Genomic DNA, 22,359 nt, shown 5'->3' with positions numbered 1-22,359 from the left:
GGGGATTTTTACTTTTATTACTTTTAAATCTTTTATTTTCTAATTTTTACACATCTTTTGTTAACTTTTTTTTCACTTTATTACTTTGTCCCACTAGGGGACATGAGGGCAGGAGGCCCTGATCGCTATTCTAATACACTGCACTACATGCGTAGTGCAGTGTATTAGAACTGTCAGCTACTCACTGACAGCAAGCATAGTGGGTCCTGACGTTGTCAGGACCCACTAGGCTTCCGTCTATGGCATAGCCGGACGCCATTGTTTGGTGTCCGGTTGCCATAGTCACCATCGCCGGCCGCTATCGCGTAGCAGGCCGGCGATGGCAGCTTAACCCCTAAAAAGCCGCGATCTCTATAGAACGCGGCTTTTAAGGGGTTAATCAGCGGGGACACAGCGATCGGTCCCCGCTGTAGGAGCTGTGACAGCTGCTGAACAAGACAGCAGCTGTCACAGCTCCTGTATGTGTCGGGAGGACGGCCGAAACGGCCGTTACTCCCGAGACGTACTATTACGGCATGGAGCGCGAACGATACAGCTGCCATGACGTAATAGTACGTCAAGGAGCGGGAAGGGGTTAAAATACAAATATTCTGCCCTTTGTGTAAACCCCAGAATAAAAGATATGTCTAAAGAAAGCTGGATCAGTGCCTAGCACTGTGTCCGCCTGCACCAATTTAATATGTTTATGTGGGTTTCCTCCCAGACTTCAACACATACTGATTTAAAGAGGCTCTGTCACCAGATTATAAGTGCCCTATCGCCTACATAATGTGATCAGCGCTGTAATGTAGAGAACAGTGGTTTTTATTTTGAAAAACGATCATTTTTGAGCAATTTTAGCTTTATGCTAATTAGTTTAATAGACAACTGGTCGTTGTAAAGAGGAGTGTATGACGCTGACCAATCAGTGTCATACACTTCTCATTGTTCCAGCCCAGCTTCTTTCACTGCACAATCCCACTGTAACACTGGGCTGGAACAATGAGAAGTGTAGGACGCTGATTGGTCACTGATTGGTCAGCGTCATACACTCCTCATTACAACGCCCATTTGGTAAAAAGTAAAAACACGCCCAGTTGTCTATTAAGAAAGTCATTAGCATAAATCTAAAATGGTCTATAACTTGGTCAAAAATGAACATTTTTCAAAATAAAAACCACTGTTATCTACATTACAGCGCCAATCAGATTATTTATAAACATATGTCTCAACAGGAAAATGGTTATGAGGGCTAGGTCACCAGCATGTGCGGATTTAAACCTCCCTTTGTCAGAATAGAAACTCCAAAATAATTATGAAAAACACTAGAAACAGGAGTCATGCACTATTGTGATACAATTTGCCAATGGCATAGAAAAATAATTTTTATTGGACAATACAAAATACATAGAGTTAAAAAAGACTACAAATCTGAAGACTGTACACCTCCCAAGTGATGAGGATGAACCTAAAGGAACCGCTCCTTGTATGGCAGTTGCAGGAGGGAAGAGCTTAACTAACAGATAGCAAATACTAACTAGGACTAAGGCAGAGAATACAAAATAAGTAGTACTCGGTATATAAGTTAGGGTATGCAAATGTAAGTAAGTACCAGCATACATACAGCCAGAGTCACAAAAGTAAACGAAGGTAAATATTGTGAATGGATTCCAAACTGAGCAAAACAGTATGTGCTCTCAAAGAATCCTCACAAAAATAGACAAAGTCTTCCCAGAATATTATCGCCACAAGAAAGGAGCAGGTAAATATGTACAGCACAGCATAGAGTGTTACTAACCCATATGGTTCCTGTAGTTCAGTATCTTCCAGAGTACAGGGTCTCTCTGTACTCTGGAAGATACTGAACTACAGGAACCATATGGGTTAGTAACACTCTATGCTGTGCTGTACATATTTACCTGCTCCTTTCTTGTGGCGATAATATTCTGGGAAGACTTTGTCTATTTTTGTGAGGATTCTTTGAGAGCACATACTGTTTTGCTCAGTTTGGAATCCATTCACAATATTTACCTTCGTTTACTTTTGTGACTCTGGCTGTATGTATGCTGGTACTTACTTACATTTGCATACCCTAACTTATATACCGAGTACTACTTATTTTGTATTCTCTGCCTTAGTCCTAGTTAGTATTTGCTATCTGTTAGTTAAGCTCTTCCCTCCTGCAACTGCCATACAAGGAGCGGTTCCTTTAGGTTCATCCTCATCACTTGGGAGGTGTACAGTCTTTAGATTTGTAGTCTTTTTTAACTCTATGTATTTTGTATTGTCCAATAAAAATTATTTTTCTATGCCATTGGCAAATTGTATCACAATAGTGCATGACTCCTGTTTCTAGTGTTTTTCATGCCAATCAGATTATGTAGGAGATAGGGCACTTATAATCTGGTGACAGAGCCTCTTTAAATGGCTTCCTCTGAAATTCTCCCTGTGTATGCGTTTGATATAGGAAAATTAAATAGTGAGCCCCAACTGGGATGGGGACTGGTGTGAGTGATGACAATAACTGTGCAGCGCATTACAGGTTGGAGCTCTATAAGCAACATTTAATAATACAAAAAAAAGTTCAGCAACCAAATTCTAACGTCCATTACAGTTAATAATAGTAAAGACCTAGAGTTCAAATTGTCCAAGATTGGGGGGAAAAAAAGGTCTGCTTTTTCATCAGAAACAGCGCCACTTGTGTGTGTAGGTTGTTTCTGGTATTGCTGCCCAATCCATTTAAACTCCCCATGCACAATGCTGCTATAGTAGTCACTGCCAGGAGTAAGTTCCTGCACAATGCTAAACTATTATGGCACGGACGTCGCGGGAGTGTGAGAGGTTTGCCCTCACGGCAGAGATCAGATTTTTTTTTTCTGCAGCTTACATCTATTTCATTCATTTGTTTCAACCCATCAATCATTCAACGAATCACCTCTATGATAAAAAACGGATGCACTTTGCATCTTTTTCAGTCTCATAGAAATAAATAGGATCCGACACACTTCAAGTGTGAACCCAGCCTTAATCAGGTACATTCTCACCTGTGCAGGAGATGTCCACAAGGGAGGACACGAGCACCGACTCTGGAGGTATGTATATCCTGTAAGAAAAGGCATTTTATTTGCTTAGAAATCAAACAACAAATCCTTAAAGGGACACTCCGGCCAAAACTAAACTTTCCCATGTACCATTATCATTTCCCATCTCAGTCTCTCACCTGTTATTTTTCTTGCTGCTTCTATCTCTAGATAACAGACTGGGTTAGTTGCTTAGCAGCAGTGTGAATCAGGCTTTGTGACACGCTTTCTCTACGTCTATAAGAGGTCTTTGTGTCACCCATCACAAGCTTCAGTAGTTCCTGTACCCCACTAGTTTTGCACAGGGGGCACAGGAACTTTTATCATCAGCTACCACTGATACTTAGACAGGTTCCTGTCACACCGGTATAATGTAGAAAAATACAGTGCAGCCTCCCTGTCTGTATACTTATGGTTTCTCAGCTTACTTAGAAAAATATGGAGAGAATGATAATCAGTGTCCCCCAGCATGAATAAATGGTATGGTCTTTAGCTGGTCATGTGATGCTGTGCTGAAGCATCATGGCATTGATAGCAAAGCAGAGAGGAAGAGAAAGCTGGGGAAATCTAAGAGTCAACATGGAGTCTTTTTGTTAACCCGTTAGTGACCGGCCCATCGTGTTTCTACGTCGGTCACTAACGGGCCTTATTCCGATGCCATAGACTTTTTACGTCGCGGCATCGGAATAAGTTTACATAGCAGGGAGCTGTCAGATCTCCCTGCTCTCAGCTGCTAGAGGCAGCTGAGGGCTGGGAGCGTCCCTGCTCTGCCGTGTGAAATCGATATTAGTATCGATCTCACACGTTTAACCCCTCAGATGCGGTGCTCAATAGCGAGCACCGCATCTGAGTGGTTTTGGAGAGAGGGAGGGAGCTCCCTCTCTCTCCCACCGACACCCGGCGATACAATCGCCGAGTGTCTGTGTCTCTAATGGCAGCCGGGGGTCTAATAAAGGCCCCCAGGCTGCCTGGAGTGAATGCCTGCTAGATCATGCCGCAGGCATGACCTAGCAGATGCCTGTCCGTTTTAAACGGACAGGCAGTAATACACTGCAATACAAAAGTATTGCAGTGTATTATAAATGCGATCGCAGAATCGCATATTATAGTCCCCTAATGGTATTAGTAAAAAAGTGAAAAAAAAGTTTAATAAAGTTAATTTGAAAAAAATGAAAAACCCAGCTTTTCCCCTTACAAACTGCTTTACTATTAAAAAAACAAAATAAAGTTAAAAAGTTACACATATTTGGTATCGCCGCGTCCGTAACGACCCCGACTATAAATCTATTACATTATTTAACCCGCACGGTGAACGCCGTAAAAAAATAATAAAAAACTATGGAAAAATTGCTGTTTTCTGTGAATACTGACTTTAAAAAAATGTAATAAAAAGTGATCAAAAAGTCGCATCTACTCCAAAATGGTACCAATAAAAACTACAAGTCGTCCCGCAAAAAAAAAAGCCCTCATACAACCGCATCGGCGGAAAAATAAAAACGTTACGGCTCTTCAAATATGGAGACACAAAAACAAATCATTTAGAAAAAAAAGCGTTTTTACTGTGTAAAAGTAGTAAAACATACAAAAACTATACAAATTTGGTATCGTTGCAATCGTAACAACCCGCTGAATAAAGTTATTGTGTTATTTATACCACACGGTAAACGGCGTAGATTTAGGACGCAAAAAAGAGTGGCGAAATTTCAGATTTTTTTCTATTCCCCCCCAAAAAAAAGTTAATAAAAGTTAATCAATAAATAATATGTCCCCCAAAATGGTGGTAATAAAAAATACAACTTGTCCCGAAAAAAACAAGACCTTATACAGCTATGTCGACGCAAAAATAAGAAGGTTATAGCTCTTGGAATGCGACAATTGAAAAATGTAAAAAATAGCCTGGTCATTAAGGTCCAAAATAGGCTGGTCATTAAGGGGTTAAAGCACAGAAAAGGTAGCTGTGGAAAAAGTATATACAGAATAGATAAAAAACATGTAGAGTATGGTATATAGTCAGGAGGGGGGTGCAGACATGGAAAGTTGTGTTACCACTGGAGGTCTTCTTTAAATAAAAGATAGTCGTCACTAGCAGTAACATTTTGACAATAGGTGCAAGAGTCAACATATATGACAACATAATAGTTGTCCTTGAGAATTACTTCATTTAATGTAAAATAAATAGAGTAAGTTTAGGTGTCGCAGAATTTTTGCAGATTTTTGCTGCAGATTGCGCACCGAAAATCCATGACAATTTACAGAACGATACATGTAGATGTGGTTTTCAAAACCAAACATAGCGGTAAAAGTTAATTTTCGGGTCTGCAGCATGCCCATTATGTTGCGGAAATTTAAGTGAATAGGAGCAGAGCTGCAGTACGGCCGCTATACAGTGGTGGGAGCCATCTGCTTCCGACACCGACCACTAACAAACATAAATCATGTGATGCAGCCTGTCACTTCTGTTTCTCAGGAGTCGTGTCCTTTATATGTCAAGATCCTTTTCATAACTGCTATCTAGCTGAGAGGGATCATGTGATATACGATGTGACTCCACCTTGGTTTAACACTTTGTTTTTTGTTTTGTGGTTGCAATCACACTTACCAGTATAGTTCTACTAGGTCATCATGCTGATGTAGAAAACTCTCACAGGGTCAGGTTCCCTTTGAATAGAGTCATTTACCATTACCGTATTTTGGATTAGGAGTAATTTTATATCTTTGGTAAAACCCCTTTTCAGTATTGAAAAGAAAAATAATGTATTTTCCTGTCCAATTTCCCCATGGAGCTTTATAAAGCCAGAGGTGCCCCGGCACCTGTTAATTTCTTTGCTCTATAGAAATACCATATCCACGTGAATGCGAGTCAGGATTAATACATGTCAGTCTTGTAGAAATGTGTAAATAATAATTGACAGATTGGAAGTGATGCTGTCAGACTTTATAGTGGAATATATAAATTTATCAAACAAAGGATCTCCATGTCATCAAGCTCACACGGGGGTTATAAAATCTACATTTTATGATGACTCTATAAGAAGACAGCACGCTTTCTAAAAAGAAGTAAAGCACTGACATAAAAGAGGATATTACTTGTGTGCCTAGGTACAGCTTCATCGGTTTATCACTTGTCTTACTAATATACATGACGTGGAACGGAAAGGGTATTAGCAATGTTTTATGTTGAGGACCTTATCAGTTTAAACTCAAGAGACTAACACTTATGGAATAAATTCATCCAAACTGCTGAGAACTTTTGCCTTTCCAGATGGTTTGTAAAACCTTGACCTTTTTTCCTCTCTCAAACGTATGCTTCCCATAGCAATGTTAGGAATAGTTACAACTATGTGAAAGTCCATTCCCTAAAATAAAAGCTATAAAGGATGTAAAAAAACCATATCCAGGACCAGGTGATATTAGATGAAACACAATTAAAACAACAACTACTGTAAGTAGAGACAATCAATGATATGCAGTTTTGTTGATGTAAGGAAACTTTAGGTTATATATTTTAATACTTTTAGTATTGTCTGCTTTTGGTAGATTAGATTTATTATTAATGGGACCACATAAATAATATTAATTTACAACCTCTAATTCTGTAATGTAGGCTGTGTTTTTATGGTGGACATTAACCCTTTAATGACCAGCCTATTTAAACCTTAACCCCTAGGCGCACGAGAACGCAACTGTACGTCCCTGTGGCCAGTGTCTTAAGGTACAGGCATGTACAGTTACTGCGAAGTTCCCGGTGCACACTGTCGGCGACAGTGTGCACCGGGAGGCCAGCTGTCCCTGACAGCTGTCACTCCACTGTATGCCGATCAGCGGCTTATTTCCGCTGATATCGGCAATTAACCCCTTGATTGCGGTGATTGATTGAAATCACCGCATTCAGGGGTTTCCAGCTCATCGGCAGACCTCACGATGAAATCGTGAGTTTTGCAGACGGCTAGCATGGCGATCGGAGGCCAAGTAATGGCCTCCGTGTCTGCCATGTACGGAAGCCTATCAGGATCAGCCTCCTGATAGACTTCCTGTCAGAGTGACAGGACGTCACTGCCGGGGACCGGGAGGTCAGCTGTCCCTTCACCGTTCAGCGGCTCATTGCCGCTGATTTCGGCAATTAACCCATTACATGCGGGGCTCGATTGTGATCTCCGCATGTAGGGGGTTTGTAGCACATGAGCAGCCCCCATGCAATTGTGGGGGCTGCTGATGCTTGTGATGGCACCCGGGGGCCAGACAAGGGCCCCCGGGTCTGCCATGTATGGAAGCCTAGGAGGACCAGTCTCTGGCTGGTCCTTGTAGACTAACTGTCAGAGTGACTGACGTCACACTGACAGTTGGAAAACGTTACACTACCTAGGTAGTGGAATGTATTCTAGCAGCGATCAGACCTGCAGGTAAAAAAAGAAAGTGTAAAAAGTAAATAAAAAAAATAAAAAGTTAATAAAAATGTTTTACAAAAGCGTAAAAACAAGAGAGTTTTTTTTCCTATAAGAAGTCTCTTATTATAGGAAAAAAATGAAACCGTTAAAAAACAGTACACATATTTGGTATCACCGCGTTCGTAACGACCCAATCTATAACACTATATTGTTATTTTTACCGCACGGTGAACGCCACAAAAAAAACAAACTAAAAACAATGCCAGAATCACTATTTTGTTGTCACCACCCCTCTCAAAATATAGAATAAAAAGTGATCAAAAAGTCGCATGTTTTCGAAAATAGAACCAATAAAAACTACAACCCGTCCCGCAAAAAACGAGCCCTTACACCGCTTTTTTGACTGAAAAATAAAAAAGTTACGGCTCTCAGAATATGGTGACACAAAAAATAAATTATTTTATAAAGAAGTGATTTTATTGTGCAAACGCTGCAAAACATAAAAAAAACTATATACATATGGCATCGCCGTAATCGTACCGACCCGCAAAATAAAGCAAAATTGGCATTTATAGCGCATTACGAACGCCGTAAGAAATAAAGAATTTAAAACGCCAAAATCACTGTTTTTGGCCACCAAAGCTCTAAATAAAAGTAATAAAAAGTGATAAAATATTTGCATCTACCAAAAAATGGTACCAATAAAAACGACAGCTCGTCCTGCCAAAAATAAGCCCTCACACCGCTCAATTCATGGAAAAATAAAAAAGTTATGGCGTTTGGAAGGCGGGGAGTGAAAAACTAAAATGGAAAAGCAAAAAAGGATCAGTCCTGCAAAGGTTAATTAATTTCTATTAAAAAAATAAATTATGACCACATGTGGGGTATTGTCATACTCGGGAGAGATTGCGTTACAAATTTAGGGCGACTTTTTCTCCTTTATCCCTTGTGAAAATGAAAAAATTCAACATTTTAGTGGACAAAAATGTTTATATTCATTTTCACGGCCTAATTCTACTAAATTCTTTAAAAGACCTGTGTGGTATAAATGCTTACAATGCCCCTAGAAAAATTCCTTGAGGGGTCTAGTTTCCAAAATGGGGTCACTTTTGGGGGGTTTCCACTATTTAGTTCCCTCCAGGGGGATGCAATCGCGACATGGCACTGAAAATCAATCCAGCAAAATCTGTGCTCCAAAACCAAATGGCGCTCCCTCCCTTCTGAGCGCTGCCGTGGGTCCAAACAGCAGTTTATTACCACATATGGGGTATTTCCGTAATCGGGAGAAGATGCTTTACAAATGTTGGGGTGAATTTTCTTCTTTATTCCTTGTAAATATTAAAAATTTCTATGTTATTTCAGAAAAAAAGTAGATTTTCTTTTTCACAGACTAAGGGTATGTTCACACGAGGTCATTACGTCCGTAATTGACGGACGTATTTCGGCCGCAAGTACCGGACCGAACACAGTGCAGGGAGCCGGGCTCCTAGCATCATACTTATGTACGATGCTAGGAGTCCCTGCCTCACAACTGTCACGTACTGTAATCACGTTTTCAGTACGAGACAGTTGTCCGGCAGCCAGGCAGGGACTCCTAGCGTCGTACATAACTATGATGCTATGTTTCCAGCTCCCTGCACTGTGTTCGGTCCGGTACTTGTGGCCGAAATACATCCGTCAATTACGGACGTAATGACCTCGTGTGAACATACCCTAACTCCAATAAATATAGCAAAATACCTGTGGGGTCAAAGTGCTAACTATACCCCTAGATAAATTCCTTGAGGGGTCTAGTTTCCAAAATGGGGTCACTTTTGGGGAGTTTCCACTGTTTAGGTACCACAAGACCTCTTCAAACTCGACATGGTGCCTAAAATATATTCTAAAAATAAGCATGCCCCAAAATCCTCTAGGTGCTCCTTTGCTTCTGAGGCCGGTGTTTCGGTCCATTACCGCACTAGGGCCACATGTGGGATATTTCTAGAAACTGCAGGACCTGGGCAATAAATATTGAGTTGTATTTCTCTGGTAAAACCTTCTGTGTTACACAATTTTTTTTTATTGCAAATGAATTTCAGCAAAAAAAAGGAGGAATTTGTACATTTCCCCTCTACTTTGCTTTATTTCCTGTGAAACGCCTAAAGGGTTAAAATACTTTCTGAATGTGGATTTGAATACTTTGAGGGGTGCAGTTTTTAAAATGGGGTATTCTAATATATAAGGCCCTCAAAATCACTTCAGAACTGAACTGGCCCCTGTAAAAATAGCCTTTTGAAATTTTCTTGAAAATGTGAGAAATTGCTGCTAAAGTATTTGCAAAGTATTCAAAACCACATTCAGAAAGTATTTGAACCCTTTAGGCGTTTCACAGGAAATAAAGCAAAGTAGAGGGGAAATGTACAAATTCCTCCTTTTTTTTGCTGAAATTCATTTGCAATAAAAAAAAATTGTGGTAATAAACTGCTGTTTGGACCCACGGCAGCGCTCAGAAGGTAGGGAGCGCCATTTGGTTTTGGAGCACAGATTTTGCTGGATTGATTTTCAGTGCCATGTCGCGATTGCAAGTCCCTGGAGGGAACAAAATAGTGGAAACCCCCCAAAAGCCTTGTAACGTCCTAGAAAAATAAAAGGATGTTCAAAAAAATAATGCAAATATAAAGTACACATATGGGAAATGGTAACTAGTGACTATTTTGTGTGGTATTACTATCGGTTTTACAAGCAGATACATTTAAATTTAGAAAAATGCAAATTTTCTCAAAATTTTGGTGTTTTCCACGAATAAATATTGAATTTATCGACCAAATTTTTCCACTATCATGAAGTACAATATGTCACGAGAAAACAATCTCAGAATCGCTTGGATAGGTAAAAGCATTCCGGAGTTATTACCACATAAAGTGACACGTTAGATTTGAAAAAATCGTCTGTGCCACAAGGCCAAAACAGGCTCAGTCCTGAAGGGGTTAATGACCAAGGTATTTTTTATGTTTTTCCATCGTGTCATTCCAAGAGCTATAACTTTTTTATTTTTGCGTCGACATAGCTGTATAAGGCCTTGTTTTTTGCGGGACAAGTTGTATTTTTTTAATAAGACCATTTTGAGGTACATATAATTTATTGATTAACTTTTATTAACTTTTTTTGGGGGGGGGGGGGAGATAGAAAAAAAACAGAAATTTCTCCACGCTTTTTCGTGTCCTAAATCTACGCCGTTTACCGTGTGGTATGAATAACACAATAACTTTATTCAGCGGGTTGTTACGATTGCAACGATACCAAATTTGTATAGTTTTTGTATGTTTTACTACTGTTAGGGGGGATTCACACGAACGTGTATTCGGTCCGTGCGGGCCGCGTGATTTTCACGCGCCACGCAAAGACCAATACAAGTCTATGGGGCAGTACAGACAGTCCGTGCTTTTTGCGCAGCGTTTGTCTGCTGCGCAAAAAACGCGACAGGTTCAATATCTCCGCGTATTTCGCGCATCACGCACCCATTGAAGTCAATGGGTGCGTGAAACCCACGCAGGTCGCACTTCTGTGCGAACCGACTGAAACAGCGCACCAGCTGTCAAAAGGATGAATGTAAACAGAAAAGCACCACGTGCTTTTCTGTTTCCAAACATCCAATTGGAGTGTCTTTGAGATGAGCGAACCCGGACAATCGAACCGAACTTCACCGGGTTCGGCCAAACTCGTTTTGGCCGAACCCGGCAAAAAAATTTCCGGTACGCGACGTCAGGAGATAGTCACTGTCCAAGGTGCTGAAAGAGTTAAACTGTTTCAGCACCATGGACAGTGACTACCGATCCCAATAAACATGAACCTGTAAAAAAAACGATAACTCCCGGCTTCTTCCTCCAGTCTGACCTCCCGGGATGACAATTCAGTCCAAGTGACAGCTCCAGCCAATCACAGGCCAAGCACAGGCTGCAGCGGTCACATGGACTGCCGCGTCATCCAGGGAGGTGGGGCCCGATGTCAAGAGAGGCGCGTCACCAAGGACGCGTCACCAAGGCAACGGCCAGGAAGTTCTCGGTAAGTACGAACTTTTTCTTTTTTTTCTACAGGTTGCTGTATATTGTGTTCGGCATTCACTGTCGAGGGTGCTGAAAGAGTTACTGCCGATCAGTTAGCTCTTTCAGCACCTTGGACAGTGACGGGCGTCGACTAGCCTCATCTCTATGATGGCGGCTGCGCGAAAATCACGCAGCCGCGCATCATACACGGATGACACACGCAGCTGTCAAATGTTTTTTGCGCGCGCAAAAACGCAACGTCCATCTGTATCTGCCCTTACACAGTAAAAACACTTTTTTTTCCAAATGTATTTGTTTTTGTGTCTCCATATTTGAAGAGAAATAACTTTTTTATTGTTCCGCCGATGCAGTTGTATGAGGGCTTTTTTTTTTTTGCGGGAAGACTTGTAGTTTTTATTGGTACCATTTTGGGGTAGATTCGACTTTTTGATCACTTTTTTTTAAAGTCAGGATTTACAGAAAACGGCAATTTTTCCGTAGTTTTTTACGACGTTCACCGTGCGGGTTAAATAATGTAATAGCTTTATAGTCGGGGTGGTTACGGACGTAGCGATACCAAATATGCGTAACTTTTTTTTACTTTATTTTGTTTTTTTAATAGTAAAGCTTTTTGTAAGGGGAAAAAGTGGGTTTTTCATTTTTTTTTTCACATTTTTTTTTATTAACTTTATTAAACTTTTTTTTTAAACTTTTTTACTAGTCCCACTAGGGGACTTTAATATGTGATCGTCCGATTGCTATTATAATACACTGCAATACTTTTGCCTCTGGCATGACCTAGCAGGCATTCACTACAGGCAGACCTGGGGGCCTTTATTAGGCCCCTGGCTGCCATTGGAGACACAGACAATCGGTGATCTTATCGCCGGGTGTCGGTGGGAGAGGGAGCTACCTACCGCTCTCCAAAACAACTCAGATGCGGCGCACGCTATTGAGCGCCGCATCTGAGGGGTTAAACGGGTGAGATCGATACTTATATCGATCTCACACGTTCGAGCAGGGACGCCCCCAGCTCTCAGCTACATCTGGTAGCTGAGAGCAGGGAGATTTAACGACTCCCTGCTCTGTTCATTTATTCTGATGCAGCGCCGTGAAAAGGCTTATGCATCAGAATAAAGCTCGTTAGTGGCCGCCATGAAAAGTCGTATTGGCTGTCACTAACGGGTAAGGAGCTTTATTCTGAAACAGCTACACAAAAAAAATCACCCAGTAGAGAGGAAGAAATGATTTTTCCCCCTTCTGCCCTCTCAATCTCTGTAAACACAGCGCTCAATGAGAATTGTGTATACAATAGAGGCAGTGGCAGAACATCTGATGGCCGGGAAAACTGTTGAATCTAATTAGACCCAACACAACCCATTGTGACAACCATTGTTTATTAAGGAAGACACAACGCGGTGCCGAATCCGTCTCTTGACTTCATAGACTTACAATGAGGTCCGTCGAGGTGTCGGTCATTTTGACAGGAAAAATAGCACTGCATGCAACCCTTTGTTTCCTGTCAAACTTGAAGGAATTGGCAACTGAGGCTCAGAATGAAGCCTCCAACATAGATGTGAATATGGCCTAACTATGGCTATTATGACAGCCGATTACAATAGATATAGGTATTGTAAAATAAATAATGTCCTCCAAAGACAAGGTGGGACAACGTGAAGGACAAAAAAAATTAAGTAAAAATAGAACATAACACTAAAATAATTATATAAAAGGAAGTAAACTATTAAAAAATAATAATAATAACACCCTGCCCTGTTGCAATTTAATTAACCGAGCCATGCTATATGTCAAAACTAACGTTAGATAATAGCAGACACAAATAGACATTTTATTTTAAGGTTATGTGATTAAAAAAAAAAAAAAAAAAAAAAAAACGTTTCAACTTGAAAAACGAAACACACTAAAAACCCAATAATTGTAAAAACAGCTAATTATCTGTATATAAATGATAAAAATAATAAAGCGCTCTCTGTCAAGAAAAAAAATTACTTTAATTGCTGCAGACAAGTAATAAAATAGTTCTACCTACTTAACCAGCACGAGGTTAATTTTAGGGGTTCATTTGTCTTGTGAAGCTGCTGTTCTAGCTTACATACAGAATGCTCATGACAAGAAAAGTGTACATAGACTGCTGCCTTGCTACTCTACAGCACATACATCTATTCTACATGTCCTGTGTCAACTAAACTTTATGGAGAATCCCTTTAATGGTCTGAAAAATAGTAGAACAGTAATACATTATTGACTCACCTCCAAACATATAGGGCAGTCTTGCCTTGACACATTTTCTATGCACTAAAACAAAAAAAAGAAAAGAAAAATAAGCTGGAGTTAATACAAATATAAAACAAAATACCCACAAGAGAGAAAAGAAAACCTGGACTGCACATCCTCTTGCTATACTTGATCTATTGCGTCTCAGCAAATGAAAATAAAACAGAACACTTTATAACTTTGTATTTGCCTCAACACAGTCATGAGGAAGAAATACAGAGACACTAAACCTTAAAAGAATTATAAAAGAAACATGCAAAATGCACACATTTATTGGTCAATCTACACGATTTTAAGCAAGGTCTTCAAACATAGAGCCCGCCATATATCTAGCAAAAACAGGGGTCCATGTTTTTGGTTTCCTAAATTTTTTGGGCTGTAAAGGGCTTACTTTGCCAGCCTGAGGAGAGTATTTATTGCAGCAAGCTTCCTACCAGACAGAGGCAAACCAGTCAAATGCCGAATTCAGACAACCACAGTATAGGTCGGTGTGACGGCCGTTAAAACAACGGCCATCACACGGACGCATGTATTTCAGTGGGGCCGTTCACCCAGCCGTGGTTTTAACTGGCAATGTGAAGGGTCCGTTGAAAAATAGAACATGTTTCAAGGATCCCTCGATAGACTCAAGTCTATGAGGGATCCATGAAAATGGGACCCGCACGGGTGCAACCGAGACGTGAAAAACCGCAGTTTTTCACTCGTTCGTGTGAATCTGGCCTAAGGTGTTTCTTCAAAGCACACTACTTCACAAGTAACTAACTAGTGCAGATGGGACAGTTCCTTTTGTTTTCCTTAACCCCTTAGTGACCAGCCCATTTTAGGCCTTAATGACCAAGCTATTTTATTCGTTTTTCTATAGTCGCCTTCAAAGAGCTATAACGTTTTTATTTTTTCGTCTACATAGCTGTATGAGGACTTGTTTTTTGCGGGATTAGTTGTACTTTTTAATGGCACCATTTTTGGGTACATATAATTTTTATATTAACTTTTATTAACCTTTTTGGGGGGATTATTAAAAAAAACTGAAATTCCACCATTGTTCTATGCGTTTTTAAATTGACGCCGTTCACTGTGCGACGTAAATAACATGTTACCTTTATTCTATGGGTCGGTACGATTACGGCGATACCACATATGTGGAGGTTTTTTTATGTTTTACGACTTTTGCATAATAAAAACACTTTTGAACTAAAATTATTTGTTTTTGCATCGTCGCTTTCCAAGAGCCGTAATTTTTTTATTTTTCCATCAATGTAGTGATTTTTTGGGCTTGTTTTCTGCGGGACAAGACGTAGTTTTGAATGGTACTGTTTTGGGGTACATGGGACTTATTGATTCATTTTTATTATGACTTTTTTGGGGGTCAATGGAAAAAAATTGCAATTTCGCCATAGTTTTTGGCGTTTTTTTTTTACGGTGTTCACTTTGCGGTTTAAATTACATATTAACTTTATTAATGGAGTCATTACGGTCGCGGCGATACCACATATGTGTCCTTTTTTTTTTTTTTTACACTTTTACTAAATAAAACCACTTTTTATGGAAAAAAATGATTTTATTTATTTTTTTACTGTACTTTTTATTAATAATCTTTATTTCACTTTGATGACTGATTTTATTAGTCCCACTAGGGGACTTTACTGTGCGATGTTCCGATCGCTGCTATAATGCTCTGGTATACTTTGTATACCAGAGCATTATTGCCTGTCAGTGTAAATCTGACAGGCAATCTGTTAGGACGTGCCTCCGGCGCGTCCTAACAGGCATATGTCCAGGGCAGACCTGGGGGCTTTTATCAGTCCCCCGGCTGCCATGACACCCCATCGGAGACCCGCGATTGCATTCGCGGGCCGCCGATGGGTGAGAGAGGGAGCGCACTCCCTCTGTAAACAAAGTTAAATGCCGCGGTCGCTATTGACGGCGGCATTTAACGGGTTAAACGGCCGCGATCGAAGTAAACTTCGATCGCGGGCGTTGGAGCAGGAGCTCAGCTGTCATCAGACAGCAGAGCCCCGGCTCCTGCCTGCACGGGAGACCCGTGCAGGACTTAGACTAGGCTGACGTGAAAAGGCGTCAGCCTAGCCTAAAGCCCAGTAGTGAATCACGTTAAAAGGTGTATTAGTGGTCACTAAGGGGTTAAAGGGGTTGTTTCATCATAGACACCGGTGGCATATCGCTAGGATATGCCACCAGAGGAGTAACTTAACCCCTTAAGGACGCAGCCTAGTTTTGGCCTTAAAGGGGTTGTCCGAGATCCCAACATTTTTTCAAAAACTGTGTCATACATTACCCCTTATACAGACAACCTAAATAAAGCATTATTTTTAAAAAAAATTCTACTTAGCACATTTCTTCTTTGAATTTAGCACAGTTTGTTTACATGCAGTTCAGCTCTGGTTTGTTGATCTTTCCTTGTTATGAAACTTTTTCCCCGTGCACACTCATTGCAGGCTGCAATGAGCGTGCACGTACCTTCCAAGAGTTCATGTGAGCTGTCCTTGCTCCTCCCGCTGACCTCCTTCACTGGACTTGTCTCCTTGCTGACATTCTTGAAGGATGATGAGCAAATGTTCTCCCCCCATTATGTTTTTCACATTTATGTTTTCTTTCTCTTTTCAGGTCTATAAACCTCTTCGTGTCTCCCTCACCCTCGTCCACCCTCCTCTATCTCATGTCTCTCTCCACTAAGGCCATGTTCACACAGTTTTTTTGCAGGAAGAATATCTGCCTCAAAATTCCGTCTTGAAGTTTGCGGCAGATTTACCTCTCCCTGCACGTTGATTTTTGCGTCGCTTTTCCCGGTGTTTTTTGTGCGCTGTTTGCGTATTTGTTTGCCACTTTGTTCGGGGCGTTTTTCGCTTCGTTTATCTTGGCGTTTTTTGCTTGTTTGTTTGCGTCTTTTTTTGCGATGTTTTTTGCTGTGTTTTCCATTGCGTTTATCGTAGCCTTTTTCACGTCGTTTATCATTTCTTTTTTTGCGTCGTTGTTTGCGCCTATTTTTGCTGCGTTTTTCGTTGCGTCTTTCGTGGCGTTTTCCCAGTTGATTTTCGCTGCGTTCTTTGCCTGTTTGCGGCGTTTCTCGCGTCTTTTTCCGCGATGTTTTTCGCAGCTTTTTCCGTGGCGTTTATCGTAGCCTTTTTTGCGTCTTTTTTTTGCGTTTTTTTTTTCTGCGTTTTTCATTGCGTCTTTCGTGTCGTTTTCCCTGTCGTTTTTCGTGGCGTTCTTTGCCTCTTTGTTTGGGGCTTTTTTCGCGGCTTTATTTGTGATGTTTTTTGCTGCATTTATCGTAGCCTTTTCGGCGTTTTTTTTTGCGTCTGTTTTTTGTGGCGTTGTTTGTGGCTTTTTTTGCTGCGTTTTTTGCGTCGTTTTCCGTGGCGTTTTTCGCCCGCGGCAATTGAGCGCCGCAGGCATAAAACAACGCGAAATACGCTTTCTCTGCCTTCCATTGAAGTCAATGGGAGGTCAGAGGCGTAAACGCCCGAAGATGGAGCATGTTGCTTCTTTTTCCCCCAAGGCAGTTTTAATGCTCGATTTTAATGCTTGTTACAACAAATTGCAGCATAAATCACGCACCAAACACGCTTGTTTGGTGCATGGTTTTCACGCATGCATCTACTTGAGTGTAGGTGCATGATAACGCACCAATAGAGGACATGCAGTATGTTTCACGCAGCGGACTCTCGCTGCCTGAAAACGGCCCCATTGAAATAAATGGGTCGCGTGTGCTGTGCGTGGTTTCGACGTGGTGTGAATGGGGCCTTAGGCACGATTCACGATTCAGGAGAAAACAGCCCTGTCGTTTCAGCCGTAACGGCATGTGCAGGCGCTTGAACGCCGCGCCCATTACGGACGTAACTGTAGCTGGTTTTCCATGTAGTCCATGGAAAACGGCTCCATTTACGTCTGAAGAAGTGACATGACACTTCTTTGGCGCGGGCGTCTATTTACGCGTCGCCTCGTGTGAACAGACAAACGTCTGCCCATTGCTTTCAATGGGCAGATGTTTGCCAACAATTTCAAGCCGTAATTTCGGACGTAATTCGGGGGTTAATACGCCCGAATTACGTCCGTAAATAGGCCGTGTGAACATACCCTTATACAGGAATAAAAAGAATGTCATCAAGCCTACATTATGTTAGGCTTAGATACAGGCTCCATGTGTGACACTGTTTGTTAGACCCTGTATCTAAGCCTAACAATGTAGGCTTAGATACAGGACCCCAGAAGATCTTATCTAGTTCAGGACGGGGCACCGTTTAGCCATTTTTAGCACGTTAGTTAAATGGCTATAACTTTTTTATTTGTTGGGCTAACGACGTTATTTTTGCGACGTTTTTTCCGTAGACAATGCAGGTTTATTTTTTTATCGTTTTTATACGCACTTTTTTTGCCATTTTAGAATTTTCATTCATAAAGTTTGAAAATAGTAAAAAAATAAGCTTTTTTACGTTTCAGCTATTTTTTTGGGGTAATAACATAGTTTTACCCTAAAATAGACCTTTTATTTGTGATCGTCATTGTCTACCGTAAATTTCTATATATTATATGTCTATATTAGGGTAATTGGGTCAGCGCTAGCGTTACAACAATGATTGACAGGGGGAACAGTATTTTTTGGGGTGGGTATTTTATGTGTATTTATGATTTAATTTTTTTTTGTACTTTACTATTTTTTTATTATTATTGTCTGTCCCTCAAAGGTCAAAAAAGACCTTTGGGGAACATTATATTTTTTTTTATTTTTTTTTTTACACCATCTTTTCCACTGTAAGCGGAGCTGCACAGCAGCCCCAGTTACAGGGGAAATCAGCCCTCTCATAGTGACGATTGTCACTAATAGGGCTGTGCTGGGTCTAGTAAGACCCAGCAGCAGTCTGTCACTAACGGCACCCGGTGATCATGTGACCAGTCACATGATCACCGGGAGGAATAGAGACAGCGCCGCTGCTGCTGTCTCTATTCCTATACACAGCGTTCATTGAACGCTGTGTAAGAAGACATCGGAGAAGACAGAAGCAGCGAAAGCTGCTTCTATCTTCTCCTCCGGGTCCCCGGCAGTCACTGACAGCCGGAGACCCGACATTCCCGCAGGTGCCGTCCCTCTTCACTTTTTTCACTGTGAACACGCATAGGCGCGCTCACAGTGAAAAAAAGCTGCATAGGCTGGGCGGGAACCCGCAGAAACGACACGTCTCCAGTGACGTGTCGTGTCCCATCCGAGTTCTCGCTGGGGCGAGACCATGTGATCGGGACACGACACGACAGTGGAGGAGGAAGAAAACGTGATGTCAGAAGACAGGTGATCGGAAGAAAAGAGCTGCCAGAACGGAGAACAGAAGCAAGATTGCACAGGTAAGTATATTAGGGAATATTTAATGTGTGCATTGTGTGTTTAACTTTTAAATAAAAATTTATCTCGGACAACCCCTTTAAGGCTCAGAGCCCATTTTTCAAATCGGACATATTTAACTTTATGTGGTAATAACGTCGGAATGCTTAAACCTATCCAAGCGATTCTGAGATTGTTTTCTCGTGACACATTGGGCTTCATGTTCGTGGTAAAATTTGGTCGATATATTCAGTGTTTATTGGTGAAACATTGCAAAATTTAGAGAAAATTTTGAAAAAATAGCATTTTTCAGAATTTAAATGCATCTGCTTGTAAAACAGACGGTTATACCACCCAAAATAGTTACTAGTTCACATTTCCCATATGTCTACTTTAGATTGGCATCGTTTTTTGAACATTCTTTTATTTTTCTTGGACGTTACAAGGCTTAGAACATAAACAGCAATTTCTCATATTTTTAAGAAAAATTCAAAAGCCTTTTTTTTAAGGTACCTCTTGAGTTCTGAAGTGGCTTTGTGGGGCCTATGTATTAGAAACCCTGATAAAACACCCCATTTTAAAAACTAGACCCCTCAAAGAATTCAAAACAGCATTTAGAAAGTTGTTTAACCCTTCAGGCATTTCACAGGAATTAAAGCGAAGTGGAGGTGAAATTTGCAAATTTAATTTTTCTTGCCGAATTTCAATTTTATTCCATTTTTTTTCTGTAACACAGAAGGTTTTTACCAGAGAAACACTACTAAATATGTATTGTCCAGATTCTGCAGTTTTTAGAAATGTCCCACATGTGGCTCTACTGCGCTCGTGGACTAAAACACAAGCCCTAGAAGCAAAGAAGCACCTAGTACATTTTGGGGCCTCTTTTTTATTAGAATATATTTTAGGCAGCATGCCAGGTTTGAAGAGGTGTTGAGGTGCCAAAACAGTAGGAATCCCCCAATAGTGACCCCATTTTGGAAACTACACCCCTCAAGGAATTCATTTATGGTTGTTGTTACCATTTTGACCGCACCGTTTTTTCACAGCACGTATTTGAATTGGGCTGTGAAATGAAAAAGTCATTTTTTCCAATAAAATGTCATTTGTGATCAAAATGTCTTATTTTCACAGGGGACAAAATACCCTATTTTGTTGCCCAATTTGTCCTTAGTGCGGCAATACCCCATTTGTGGCGATAAACTGCCGTTTGGGCCCATGGGAGGGCTCAGAAGGAAAGGAGCGCTATGTGTTTGTTGGAGTCCAGATTTTGCTGGATTGGTTTTTGGGTGCCATGTCGCATTTGCAGAGCCTCAGAGGTATCAAAGCAATGGAAACCCACCAGAAGTGACCCCATTTTGGAAACTACACCCCTCAAGGAATTCATTTATGGGTAATGTGACCATTTAGACCCCATAGTTTCTTCACAGAACTTATTTGAATTGGGCTGGGAATTAAAACAAAATTAATTTTTTTCCAATAATATGTAGTTTTGGCTGAAAATTTCTTATTTTCCCAAGAAACAAAATACCCCATTCTGTTGCGCAATTTGTTCTGAATGCCGCAATACCACATTTGTGGTGATAAACTGCCGTTTGGGCCCATGGGAGGGCTCAGAAGGAAAGGACCACCATTTGGCCTACTGGGGATTTTCTAGTGCGAAGTCATGTATGTAGAAGCCCCTGAGGTACCAGTACAGTTGAAACCTGCAAGAAGTGACCCCGTTTTAAAAACTACACCCTTAAAGAGGCTCTGTCACCAGATTTTGCAACCCCTATCTGCTATTGCAGCAGATAGGCGCTGCAATGTAGATTACAGTAACGTTTTTATTTTTAAAAAACGAGCATTTTTGGCCAAGTTATGACCATTTTTGTAGTTATGCAAATGAGGCTTGCACAAGTCCAAGTGGGTGTGTTTAAAAGTAAAAGTCCAAGTGGGCGTGTATTATGTGCGTACATCGGGGCGTTTTTAATACTTTTACTAGCTGGGCGCTCTGATGAGAAGTAACATCCTCTTCTCTTCAGAACGCCCAGCTTGTGACAGTGCAGATCTGTGACGTCACTCACAGGTCCTGCATCGTGACGGCCACATCGGCACCAGAGGCTACAGTTGATTCTGCAGCAGCAACAGCGTTTGCAGGTAAGTCGATCTTACCTGCAAACGCTGATGCTGCTGCAGAATCAACTGTAGCCTCTGGTGCCGATGTGGCCGTCACGATGCAGGACCTGTGAGTGACATCACAGATCTGCACTGTCACAAGCTGGGCGTTCTGAAGAGAAGAGGATGTTACTTCTCATCAGAGCGCCCAGCTAGTAAAAGTATTAAAAACGCCCCGATGTACGCACATAATACACGCCCACTTGGACTTTTACTTTTAAACACACCCACTTGGACTTTTGCAAGCCTCATTTGCATAACTACAAAAATGGTCATAACTTGGCCAAAAATGCTCGTTTTTTTTAAATAAAAACGTTACTGTAATCTACATTGCAGCGCCGATCTGCTGCAATAGCAGATAGGGGTTGCAAAATCTGGTGACAGAGCCTCTTTAAGGCATTCATCTAGAGGTGTAGTGAGCATTTTGACCCGAGACCTACACCCCATAAACTGTAATGTGGGTTCTCCCGGGTATGGCAATACCCTACGTGTGGCTGTTATCAGCTGCCTGGGCACACAGCAAGGCCCAGAGGGGAAAGACGAGGGGGGATAAGCATCAGGGTAAGTAAAATTGGGGTAAATTATAAACCAAGGGATGTATGATAAATTTTAAAACTGACTTTCATACAGAGCTCTGCTTATTCGGGACACGTGTCACATTGATTTATTGTGTCATCCCTTATCGCCCTCTTATAGCAGACTTTGCACCTCTTGACTTTTTCCCTTCTTGCCAGTTTGGGGAACTTCTCCTGGAAAGTCTTGCCGCCCTGGTACGATGCGTGTGGCCCCGCTTCCAGAAGTACTGGGTGCCCCCCCTTCTTGGTCCCTAAAGATTAGGTCCTTGATAATCACCTCTTGAAATTCCAGGAAAGTTCCCCTCTGGCCTGCACATCGATGTAGCACGTACGCATTGTACAAAGCCATCTGTATGATGTGCACGGCCAGCTTCTTATACCACACCGCATGGCGCTGTAGGGCTTCAGGACTTGATCTTACAAGTCCATCCCTCCCATGTACCTATTGTAGTCCAGGATGCAGTCTGGTTTGGGGGTGGCCTTTCCTTCATATATCCTAAACCTGTAGGTATACCCTGATGCACTCTCGCACAGCTT

General features: G+C 41.3%; 1 protein-coding gene across 3 annotated transcripts in view; it reads right to left on the bottom strand.

The window, feature by feature from the left end:
- Positions 1-22,359, bottom strand: part of RCHY1 (ring finger and CHY zinc finger domain containing 1) — a 49,467-nt gene that overhangs the window by 7,510 nt on the left and 19,598 nt on the right. For all 3 annotated transcript variants that reach the window (XM_075860700.1, XM_075860701.1, XM_075860702.1), the window contains exons 5-6: positions 13,738-13,782; positions 3,024-3,082 (exon numbers count right to left, since the gene is read on the bottom strand). In XM_075860700.1, the coding sequence (XP_075716815.1) occupies positions 3,024-3,082; positions 13,738-13,782 (104 nt within the window). The remainder of the gene's footprint in view (positions 1-3,023; positions 3,083-13,737; positions 13,783-22,359) is intronic.

The sequence above is a fragment of the Rhinoderma darwinii genome, chromosome 1 (genome assembly GCF_050947455.1).
Source record: "Rhinoderma darwinii isolate aRhiDar2 chromosome 1, aRhiDar2.hap1, whole genome shotgun sequence".
In the NCBI taxonomy this organism is placed as follows: Eukaryota; Metazoa; Chordata; class Amphibia; order Anura; family Rhinodermatidae; genus Rhinoderma; species Rhinoderma darwinii.
This window is presented reverse-complemented; position numbering and strand designations above follow the sequence as displayed.